An 11,475-nucleotide genomic window follows, 5' to 3' on the forward strand; every position below is an offset into this window, starting at 1 on the left:
CTCCTCTCCCGTGCTCTCCTGCCCCTCTCTCTCCTGCCCCTCTCTTTCCCTCCCTCTCTCTCTCCCTCTCCATCTCTCCTCTCCCGTGCTCTCCTGCCCCTCTCTCTCCTGCCCCTCTCTTTCCCTCCCTCTCTCTCTCCCTCTCCATCTCTCCTCTCCCGTGCTCTCCTGCCCCTCTCTCTCCTGCCCCTCTCTTTCCCTCCCTCTCTCTCTCCCTCTCCATCTCTCCTCTCCCGTGCTCTCCTGCCCCTCTCTCTCCTGCCCCTCTCTTTCCCTCCCTCTCTCTCTCCCTCTCCATCTCTCCTCTCCCGTGCTCTCCTGCCCCTCTCTTTCCCTCCCTCTCTCTCCCTCTCCATCTCTCCTCTCCCGTGCTCTCCTGCCCCTCTCTCTCCTGCCCCTCTCTTTCCCTCCCTCTCTCTCTCCCTCTCCATCTCTCCTCTCCCGTGCTCTCCTGCCCCTCTCTCTCCTGCCCCTCTCTTTCCCTCCCTCTCTCTCTCCCTCTCCATCTCTCCTCTCCCGTGCTCTCCTGCCCCTCTCTTTCCCTCCCTCTCTCTCCCTCTCCATCTCTCCTCTCCCGTGCTCTCCTGCCCCTCTCTTTCCCTCCCTCTCTCTCCCTCTCCATCTCTCCTCTCCCGTGCTCTCCTGCCCCTCTCTCTCCTGCCCCTCTCTTTCCCTCCCTCTCCCTCTCTCTCTCCCTCTCCATCTCTCCTCTCCCGTGCTCTCCTGCCCCTCTCTTTCCCTCCCTCTCCCTCTCTCTCTCCCTCTCCATCTCTCCTCTCCCGTGCTCTCCTGCCCCTCTCTTTCCCTCCCTCTCCCTCTCTCTCTCCCTCTCCATCTCTCCTCTCCCGTGCTCTCCTGCCCCTCTCTTTCCCTCCCTCTCCCTCTCTCTGTCCTTCTCTCTTCTCTCCCGTGCTCTCCTGCTCCTCTCTCTCCTGCCCCTTTCTCTCCTGCTTCTCTCTCTCACTCTCCCTCCTTTCCCTCTCCCCTTGCTCTCTCTCCTCCCAGAGAGCAAGTTTGCAGAGAGTGTCGGGTCCAGTTGTCTGTCTGCGGCCCGTCTCAGTGCCTACCTCCCTCAGAGCAGCCACGACTCCGCAAACTACAATAACAACCAGCTAGAGAACAACCAGGCCACTGCGAAGATGTCGACGTTACAGCTCAACAACCAGGCCACTGCGAAGATGGCAACGTTACAGCTCAACAGCCAGGCCACTGCGAAGATGTCGACGTTACAGCTCAACAGCCAGGCCACTGCGAAGATGGCGACGTTACAGCTCAACAACCAGGCCACTGCTAAGATGGCGACGTTACAGCTCAACAACTGCAGCTCAAATTCTGTAAGTTCTTTGTCTATATATTCTGTCTGTATATTGTGTTTATGGATTAAATATTCTGTCTGTAAATTGTGTTTTTGGATTAAATATTCTGTTTGTAAATTGTGTTTTTGGATTATATATTCTGTCTGTATTTGTGTTTATGGACTATATATATTATTGTGGCAGCATCATGTCACCAAGTCAAATTCCTGGTGCATGTACAGTACACTACCGTTCAAAAATTTGGGGTCACTTAGAAATGTCCTTGTCCTGGATCATAAATACAGTGTAGACATTGTTAATGTTGTAAATGACTACTGTAGCTGGAAACGGCTGATTTTTAATGGAATATCTACATAGGCGTACAGAGGCCCATTATCAGCAACCATCACTCCTGTGTTCCAATGGCACGTTGTGTTAGCTAATCCAAGTTTATCATTTTAAAAGGCTAACTGATCATTAGAAACCCCTTTTGTAATTATGTTAGCAAAGCTGAAAACTGTTGTCCTGATTAAAGAAGCAATAAAACTGGCCTTCTTTAGACTAGTTGAGTATCTGGACCATCAGCATTTGTGGGTTCGATTACAGGCTCAAAATGGCCAGAAACAAATAACTTTCTTCTGAAACTCATCAGTCTATTCTTGTTCTGAGAAATGAAGGCTATTCCATGCGAGATATTGCCAAGAAACTGAAGATCTCGTACAACGCTGTGTACTACTCCCTTCATAGAACAGCGAAAACTGGCTCTAACCAGAATAGAAAGAGGAGTGGGAGGCCCTGGCGCACAACTGAACAAGAGGACAAGTACATTAGAGTGTATAGTTTGAGAAACAGGCGCCTCACCAGTCCTCAACTGGCAGCTTCATTAAATTGTACCCGCAAAACACCAGTCTCAACGTTAACAGTGAAGAGGCGACTCCGAGATGCTGGCCTTCTAGACAGAATTCCTCTGTCCAGTCTCAACGTCAACAGTGAAGAGGCGACTCTGGGATGCTGGCCTTCTAGGCAGAGTTCCTCTGTCCAGTCTCAACGTCAACAGGGAAGAGGCGACTCCGGGATGCTGGCCTTCTAGACAGAGTTCCTCTGTCCAGTCTCAACGTCAACAGTGAAGAGGCGACTCTGGGATGCTGGCCTTCTAGACAGAGTTCCTCTGTCCAGTCTCAACGTCAACAGTGAAGAGGCGACTCCGGGATGCTGGCCTTCTAGGCAGAGTTGCAAACAAAAAGCCATATCTCAGACTGGCCAATAAAAAGAAAAGATTAAGATGGGCAAAAGAACACAGACACTGGACAGAGGAACTCTGCCTAGAAGGCCAGCATCCTCTTGCTCAGTTGTGCACCGGGGCCTCCCACTCCTCTTTCTATTCTGGTTAGAGACAGTTTGCGCTTTTCTGTGAAGGGAGTAGATCACAGCGTTGTACGAGATCTTCAGTTTCTTGGCAATTTCTCACATGGAATAGTCTTCATTTCTCAGAACAAGAATAGACTGACGAGTTTCAGAAGAAACCTCCTTGTTTCTGGCCATTTTGAGCCTGTAAACGAACCCACAAATGCTGACGCTCAAGATACTCAACTAGTCTAAAGAAGGCCAGTTTTATTGCTTCTTTAATCAGTACAACAGTTTTCAGCTGTGCTAACATAATCGCAAAAGGGTTTTCTAATGATCAATTAGCCTTTTAAAATTATAAACTTGGATTAGCTAACACAACGTGCCATTGGAACACAGGAGTGATGGTTACTGATAATGGGCCTCTGTACGCCTATGTAGATATTCCATATTAAAAATCAGCCGTTTCCAGCTACGATAGTCATTTACAACATTAACCATGTCTACACTGTATTTCTGATCAATTTGATGTTATTTTATTGGACAAAAAATATGTTTTTCTTTTCAAAAACAAGGACATTTCTAAGTGACCCCAAACCTTTGAGTGGTAGTGTACATGTACTTGGGGAATAAACGTGTTTGGGATTCTGACACCTTACAGCTCAACAACTACAGCCAGATGATCCCCTGTTGTACCACATCTTCCTCCTCCACAACATCATCATCATCGTCATCCGTCCCATTCTCCGCCCCCCGGTTGGTCCGAGCCGGGCTCCCCTCGCCGCTCGACACTGACCTCCACTTCCATCCAGTCCGTGGCCCGGACGTCATCCTGTCAGCTGACCGCTCTGCAGCGTGTATCCACTTCCTTGAGTCTTCGAGGACTCTGGTGTTCTCAGATCGGCCCCTAAGGGTCAGGGAGACGCTCTACGTCGAGGTCGGTCATCTCGGCCTGCCCTACTTCGGGGCGCTCCTTTTCGGACTGACCTCCTGCGATCCGGGGTCCCTCCATGCTGGGGAACTTCCTGCCGACCCAGAGGTTCTGCTGGACAGGAAGGAGTACTGGGTGGTGTACCGCGGCTTCCCCATGCCCTGCTCCGGGGACGTTATGTCCTTCAGCCTGACACCCAGCGGTGAGGTGCATCATGGGGTCAACGGGGCGTCCAGAGGGAGGCTGCTGTGTGTCGATTCATCACAGAAACTCTGGGCCTTCTTTACCCTGCATGGAGCGGTCAACAGACTCAGGATTCTGGGTAGGTTATTCACATACACTATAAAAAAATTAAAATATCACATTTACATAAGTATTCAGACCCTTTACTCAGTACTTTGTTGAAGCACCTTTGGTAGCGATTACAGCCTTGAGTCTTCTTGGGTATGATGCTACAAGCTTGACAAGCCTGTATTTGGGGAGTTTCTCCCATTCCTCTCTGTAGATCCTCTCAAGCTCTGTCAGGTTGGATGGGGAGCATCACTGCACAGCTATTTTCAGGTCTCTCCAGAGATGTTCGATTGAGTTCAAGTCCGGGCTCTGGCTGGGCCACTCAAGGACATTCAGAGACTTGTCCCGAAGCCACTCCTGCGTTGTCTTGGCTTTGTGCTTAGGGTCGTTGTCATGTGCCTTTTACTGAGGAGAGGCTTCCGTCTGGCCACTCTACCATAAAGGCTTGATTGGTGGAGTGCTGCAGAGATGGTTGTCCTTCTGGAAGGTTCTCCCATCTCCTCAGAGGAACTCTGGAGCTCTGTCAGAGTGACCTTCAGGTTCTTGGTCACCTCCCTGACCAAGGCCCTTCTCCCCCGATTGCTCAGTTTGGCCAGGCGGCCAGCTTTAGGAAGAGTCTTGGTGGTTCCAAACTTCTTCAATTTATTAAGAACGATTGAGGGCGCTGTCTTCTTGGGGACCTTCAATCATGTCTCGGAGCTCTACGGATAATTCCTTCGACCTCATGGCTTGGTTTTTGCTCTGACATGCACTGTCAACTGTGGGACCTTATATAGACAGATGTGAGCCTTTCCAAATCATGTCCAATCAATTGAATTTACCACAGGTGGACTCTAATCAAGTTGTAGAACCATCTCAAGGATCATCAATGGAAGCAGCATGCACCTGAGCTCAATTTTGAGTCTTATAGCAAAGGGTCTGAATACTTATGTAAATAAGGTATCTGTTATTTATTTGTTATACATTTGTTAAAATTTCTTAAAACCTGTTATCACTCTGTCATTATGGGGTATTGTTTGTAGATTTTAATTTATTTAATCCATTTTAGAATAAGGCTGGAACATAACAACATTTGGAAAATTGATTCTTCCGAAGGCACTGCGTACTATATCATATAGATACTGTATATAAATCTAATACTCATCACAGACACTCTGGGCCTTCTTTACCCTGCATGGAGACCTCAACAGACTCAGCCCAGTAATGTTTTCAGTATATCATCAGAAAAATCCTATACCCATACTGAATGCTTGTACCGTATGTGTTATGGACAAAGTACTGGTCAGAAAGTGTACCAGTACACAGTAGTCGCACCCTCAGCTTCCTGGATCCCAACAATCCCTTCAGTTCCCAGTTCTCTTTTTCCTTCTTTCCCAGACACAGAGGAATGCTGGTGCGTAGTGATGACGCTCCCATGGTCCTCTTTGTTCCCCTCTGAGTTATTTTAGGATGTGACTTATCTGCCCTCTCCCACCAACTGCTCCCCTTATAAACTCTCTCTCTCCCTCTCTCTCTCTCTCTCTCTCTCTCTCTCTCTCTCTCTCTCTCTCTCTCTCTCTCTCTCTCTCTCTCTCTCTCTCTCTCTCTCTCTCTCTCTCTCTCTCTCTCTCTCTCTCTCTCTCTCTCTCTCTCTCTCTCTCTCTCTCTCTCTCTCTCTCTCTCTCTCTCTCTCTCTCTTTCTCTCTCTCTCTCTTTCTCTCTCTCTCTCTCTCTCTCTCTCTCTCTGATGAATTACAGCTCCCTAGGGGCTTTATAACAGTGTACAAATGACTCCAATAAAAATATTTTCCTTTAAAATGTTTGAAATCTAGCTGTCTGATTACATAATAATACACATATCTGATGTAGTGTTATTAGTTATGTGATATAATGACTTACTGAACAGATTAGTTATGTGATATAATGACTTACTGAACAGATTAGTTATGTGATATAATGACTTACTGAACAGATTAGTTACGTGATATAATGACTTACTGCTGTAGTTTTATGGCTAACGCTGTTCGCCGTAACAATGTTTATCAGTGATGACCACCTCGTAACGCTCATCACCCACGATGCAGTTCACCAGTCTATCATCGCTCTGTTTGCTGTTCTGTACCATCAGAGATTGCAACACACTGTCTTATAGCTGTACTGAGATTAGGTCTCTCTTGAAAAAGAGAACTCTCTCTTCTAACCAAACTAGGATATAAAAACCAGTCTATATTTCTTTCCTTTTCTTGAAAAAAGAGATTTAATAATCTTGCAAAGTCTAAAGTTGTTAAAGTAGAATGTACCATGTGTTTGTGTCACAGAGACAAAGATTTTAAAAAATATGTATATAATGTATGGCCTGGATTCATTCTGATCAGCGGTAGCTCCAACCACATTATAGAGTGCTTGACATTTGAAGGTAATTTCCCACTGAGCCAACATATGCAGTGCTTACTATAAATGTGGACTCCACAAACGCGGGGCGTGACAAAGCGCGACGGGATGTTTACTGCGTGTGTCTCTGTCGCTGTGTTCCAGGCACGCTCCAGTCCAGCCCTTCCTCCCCCTCCTCCCAGAGCAGTAGTAGCAGTAGTAGTCCAGACGACAGTGATTCTGACCTGGCCTTCAGCGTCAACAGATCCTCCTCCGAGTCCTCCCTGGGTGAGTTACACGCACGTCACCACACACACATGACTTTGAAGGCTCTATGTAGCTGTTATAAACTGACTTTATGAAGGCTCTATGTAGCTGTTATAAACTGACTTTATGAAGGCTCTATGTAGCTGTTATAAACTGACTTTATGAAGGCTCTATGTAGCTGTTATAAACGGACTTTATGAAGGCTCTATGTAGCTGTTATAAACTGACTTTATGAAGGCTCTATGTAGCTGTTATAAACTGACTTTATGAAGGCTCTATGTAGCTGTTATAAACTGACTTTAGGAAGGCTCTATGTAGCTGTTATAAACTGACTTTAGGAAGGCTCTATGTAGCTGTTATAAACTGACTTTAGGAAGGCTCTATGTAGCTGTTATAAACTGACTTTATGAAGGCTCTATGTATCTGTTATAAACTGACTTTATGAAGGCTCTATGTAGCTGTTATAAACTGACTTTATGAAGGCTCTATGTAGCTGTTATAAACTGACTTTATGAAGGCTCTATGTAGCTGTTATAAACTGACTTTATGAAGGCTCTATGTAGCTGTTATAAACTGACTTTATGAAGGCTCTATGTAGCTGTTATAAACTGACTTTAGGAAGGCTCTATGTAGCTGTTATAAACTGACTTTATGAAGGCTCTATGTAGCTGTTATAAACTGACTTTATGAAGGCTCTATGTAGCTGTTATAAACTGACTTTATGAAGGATCTATGTAGCTGTTATAAACTGACTTTATGAAGGCTCTATGTAGCTGTTATAAACTGACTTTATGAAGGCTCTATGTAGCTGTTATAAACTGACTTTATGAAGGCTCTATGTAGCTGTTATAAAACTCAACAAGTTGCTGTTCATTTGAAGTAGTTTAAAAAAAATCTTTCCCAGAGCCTCCTCTCATTCTAACACCTCTCCTATCTCCATCTCCTCCTCAGTGACGGCCCCCAGCTCCCCTCTCAGCCCCCCTGTCTCCCCCACGCTGTCTTCCCCACCCTGTCTCCCCCACCCTGTCTCCCCCACCCTGTCTGCCCCAGAGCTGCCCTCTGGTGGTAAGAACGGGGAGTGCACCGTCTGTTTCGACCAGGAAGTGGACACAGTCATCTACACCTGCGGTCACATGTGTCTGTGTAACAACTGTGGGCTAAAGCTGAAGAGACAGGTCAATGCCTGCTGTCCTATCTGCCGCAGGCCCATTAAAGACGTCATCAAGACATACAGACCATGAGGGGACTGGGACATTACTGCAGCAGGCATTGTCTAGAGCAGAGTAATTCAACTCTGACCCTACGACATCCAGAGTACTGCTGGTTTCCTGTTCTATGTGATAATTCATCGCACACCTGTTGTCCCAGGTCTATATCAGTCCTTGATTAGAGGGGAATATTATTATTTTTTTTTTAAAGCAGTGGAACTGGCTTTGAGGTCCAGATTTATATTTGAGGGCTATAGAGACAGACTGGACACCATTTCAACAGGCCCATCAAGGTCCTCATTAAGCCATCCATGAGAGGAGAAACTCTTGGGACAGGCAGGCAGGGCTCTGTCTCCACCCCGGAGACGTCTCTTACCAAACTGGACACTACAGCAGGTCCATCAAGGACCTCCCTCATCAAGACATATTGGCCCTGATAGACTGGACACACTGCAGCAGGCAGGCAGGGCCCTGAAAGAGGATAGGCTGGCAGACTCTCTCTCTCTCTCTCTCTCTCTCTCTCTCTCTCTCTCTCTCTCTCTCTCTCTCTCTCTCTCTCTCTCTCTCTCTCTCTCTCTCTCTCTCTCTCTCTCTCTCTCTCTCTCTCTCTCTCTCTCTCTTTTCCTGTCTGTCTGTCACATGGTTTTCTAACTGTGTGTTTTTAACCCTTCACGTGTTGGAAGGACAGCTGAGGGGACTCTTCTGTGAGTCACCACTCTGCCAAATACCTTCTATCTGTGTGCCTTAGACAATGGTTGTCAAATGTCTTCATGTCCAAGTTCTAAATATGATGGCAATCCTATTTGTAAAGGAAGGTGTTGTGGGGTTAATGAAGAAACGCATGGGTCACTGCAGACAGTTTATGTAATGTTTCTAAATGATACAAATATAGAACCTTTTATGTTGGTGAATTGTTCAGGGCTTTTTACTATGAAGAGAAAGATGTCTGAACAAGACATGTAGAATGTTATTTAATGGAACGTGCTGTACAGATGTCTCCTTATTTAATGGAACGTGTTGTACAGATGTCTCCTTATTAAATAAAACGTGCTGTACAGATGTCTCCTTATTAAATAAAACGTGCTGTACAGATGTCTCCTTATTTAATGGAACGTGCTGTACAGATGTCTCCTTATTAAATGAAACGTGCTGTACAGAGTATACAGATGTCTCCTTATAGTGCCCTACGCTGGTCAAAGGTAACACACTATATAGGGAATAGGGTGCCATTTGAGGCACAGTCTTATTCTGTGGTGTGCTAGAATGTAAATGTGATTTCTTGTGTATTCAGGTGCTCTCTCTGGCCCCGTTTATACCTGGTGCTTTGTCCTGATCTCTCTGGCCCCGTTTATACCTGGTGCTTTGTCCTGATCTCTCTGGCCACGTTTATACCTGGTGCTTTGTCCTGATCTCTCTGGCCCCGTTTATACCTGGTGCTTTGTCCCGATCTCTCTGGCCCTGTTTATACCTGGTGCTTTGTCCTAATCTCTCTGGCCCTGTTTATACCTGGTGCTTAGTCCTGATCTCTCTGGCCTCGTTTATACCTGGTGCTTAGTCCTGATCTCTCTGGCCCAGTTTATACATGGTGCTTTGTCCTAATCTCTCTGGCCCTGTTTATACCTGGTGCTTAGTCCTGATCTCTCTGGCCCCGTTTATACCTGGTGCTTTGTTCTGGTCTGTTCTACATTCTGATTGTGCCCATATTTACAGAAATAGGTCTACACAAAGTATTAAAAGTGTCTGTTATCCATCCACTGTCTGCATTGTGACCACATTTCCTGATCCTTTCATTTAGGAAAAAATATTTCAAAGCGATTCTTTCAAAATAATATTTATTTATTGCAAGACACAAATGTAATCAGTCAATGATGCCACCGGTCAATGATTTTAGGGGCCAGAATATTTATGATTTAAATGTTTTTTTCTGTCCAGATCTGTCTACACTTGTACGATATCCAGACACAATGTGTGTCTGACTACCTCTGGAGGTAATCAAAAAGATCTGATCACAATGAGATCACAACGTGTCCTTTGTTATGTCTACATCGGTCCCCGCCCAAAAAATGTGTGCATAATCAGAATGTGGACAAGATCAGAACCAAGGACACATGTTAGAACCAGATATAGAACAAGGCTTCTGTGAGAGGAAAGATGCATTAGGTGAATTCACCCCTAGGGGGCAGCCTCTGCATTGAGAAGTCATAACCATCCTAAGTCAAGAGACATCACTATGGCAATCACAACATTTCACTTGACCTTTTGTATTTTAAAAGAACATCGTTTTCCATTCGCACTTTACCTTTGTAGAAATCTTAACGACAAAACAAAAAGGACAACCAGACGTCATGGTTTCTGCAGAACCAGTTCCTCCACATTTCAGCCCGTCATCCAGAACCCTCCGGTCGACAAGGAAACGACAACAACCTTACCAGGTTGAAGCTCATTGGACGTAGCAGACAGACACAAAAATAAGAAGACTGTATAAAATGTTTTTAAATGGAGACAGACAACCCGTATGTTGGCTTCTTGTTCAGGGCGTTTTACTATGAAAATACAGAGCCATCAGGAAGTACTCATACCCCTTGACTTATTCCATGTTTTGTTACAGACTGAATTCTTTGTAATGAGAAGTGAGGTAGTTTATACCAGTTCTTTGTAATGAGAGGTGAGGTAGTTTATACCAGTTCTTTGTAATGAGAGGTGAGGTAGTTTACACCAGTTCTTTGTGATGAGAGGTGAGGTAGTTAGTACCAGTTCTTTGTAATGAGAGGTGAGGTAGTTTACACCAGTTCTTTGTGATGAGAGGTGAGGTAGTTAGTACCAGTTCTTTGTGATGAGAGGTGAGGTAGTTTATACCAGTTCTTTGTGATGAGAGGTGAGGTAGTTTACACCAGTTCTTTGTGATGAGAGGTGAGGTAGTTTACACCAGTTCTTTGTGATGAGAGGTGAGGTAGTTTACACCAGTTCTTTGTAACTAGAGGTGAGGTAGTTTACACCAGTTCTTTGTGATGAGAGGTGAGGTAGTTTATACCAGTTCTTTGTGATGAGAGGTGAGGTAGTTAGTACCAGTTCTTTGTAATGAGAGATGAGGTAGTTTATACCAGTTCTTTGTGATGAGAGGTGAGGTAGTTTATAACAGTTCTTTGTGATGAGAGGTGAGGTAGTTAGTACCAGTTCTTTGTAATGAGAGGTGAGGTAGTTAGTACCAGTTCTTTGTAATGAGAGGTGAGGTAGTTAGTACCAGTTCTTTGTGATGAGAGGTGAGGTAGTTAGTACCAGTTCTTTGTAATGAGAGGTGAGGTAGTTAATACCAGTTCTTTGTAATGAGAGGTGAGGTAGTTAGTACCTGTTCTTTGTAATGAGAGGTGAGGTAGTTTATACCAGTTCTTTGTGATGAGAGGTGGGGTAGTTAGTACCAGTTCTTTGTAATGAGAGGTGAGGTAGTTAGTACCAGTTCTTTGTAATGAGAGGTGAGGTAGTTAGTACCAGTTCTTTGTAATGAGAGGTGAGGTAGTTAGTACCAGTTCTTTGTGATGAGAGGTGGGGTAGTTAGTACCAGTTCTTTGTGATGAGAGGTGAGGTAGTTTATACCAGTTCTTTGTAATGAGAGGTGGGGTAGTTAGTACCAGTTCTTTGTGATGAGAGGTGAGAGGTAGTTTATAACAGTTCTTTGTGATGAGAGGTGAGGTAGTTTTTACCAGTTCTTTGTGATGAGAGGTGAGGTAGTTTATACCAGTTCTTTGTGATGAGAGGTGAGGTAGTTAGTACCAGTTCTTTGTAATGAGAGGTG

General features: G+C 45.2%; 1 protein-coding gene across 3 annotated transcripts in view; it reads left to right on the forward strand.

Moving 5' to 3' along the window:
• Window positions 1-9,437, forward strand: part of neurl1b (neuralized E3 ubiquitin protein ligase 1B) — a 44,049-nt gene extending 34,612 nt beyond the window's left edge. For 2 of the 3 annotated variants that reach the window (XM_071399798.1, XM_071399799.1), the window contains exons 4-7: window positions 1,006-1,334; window positions 3,301-3,892; window positions 6,376-6,498; window positions 7,429-9,437. In XM_071399798.1, the coding sequence (XP_071255899.1) occupies window positions 1,006-1,334; window positions 3,301-3,892; window positions 6,376-6,498; window positions 7,429-7,718 (1,334 nt within the window). In that variant the 3' untranslated portion in view covers window positions 7,719-9,437. Of the gene's footprint in view, window positions 1,335-3,300; window positions 3,893-6,375; window positions 6,499-7,428 lie in introns of all 3 variants that reach the window. The other variant, XM_071399797.1, reaches the window with a different exon arrangement.
• The last annotated feature ends 2,038 nt before the right edge of the window (window positions 9,438-11,475 follow it).

Source organism: Salvelinus alpinus, chromosome 4 (assembly GCF_045679555.1).
Source record: "Salvelinus alpinus chromosome 4, SLU_Salpinus.1, whole genome shotgun sequence".
In the NCBI taxonomy this organism is placed as follows: Eukaryota; Metazoa; Chordata; class Actinopteri; order Salmoniformes; family Salmonidae; genus Salvelinus; species Salvelinus alpinus.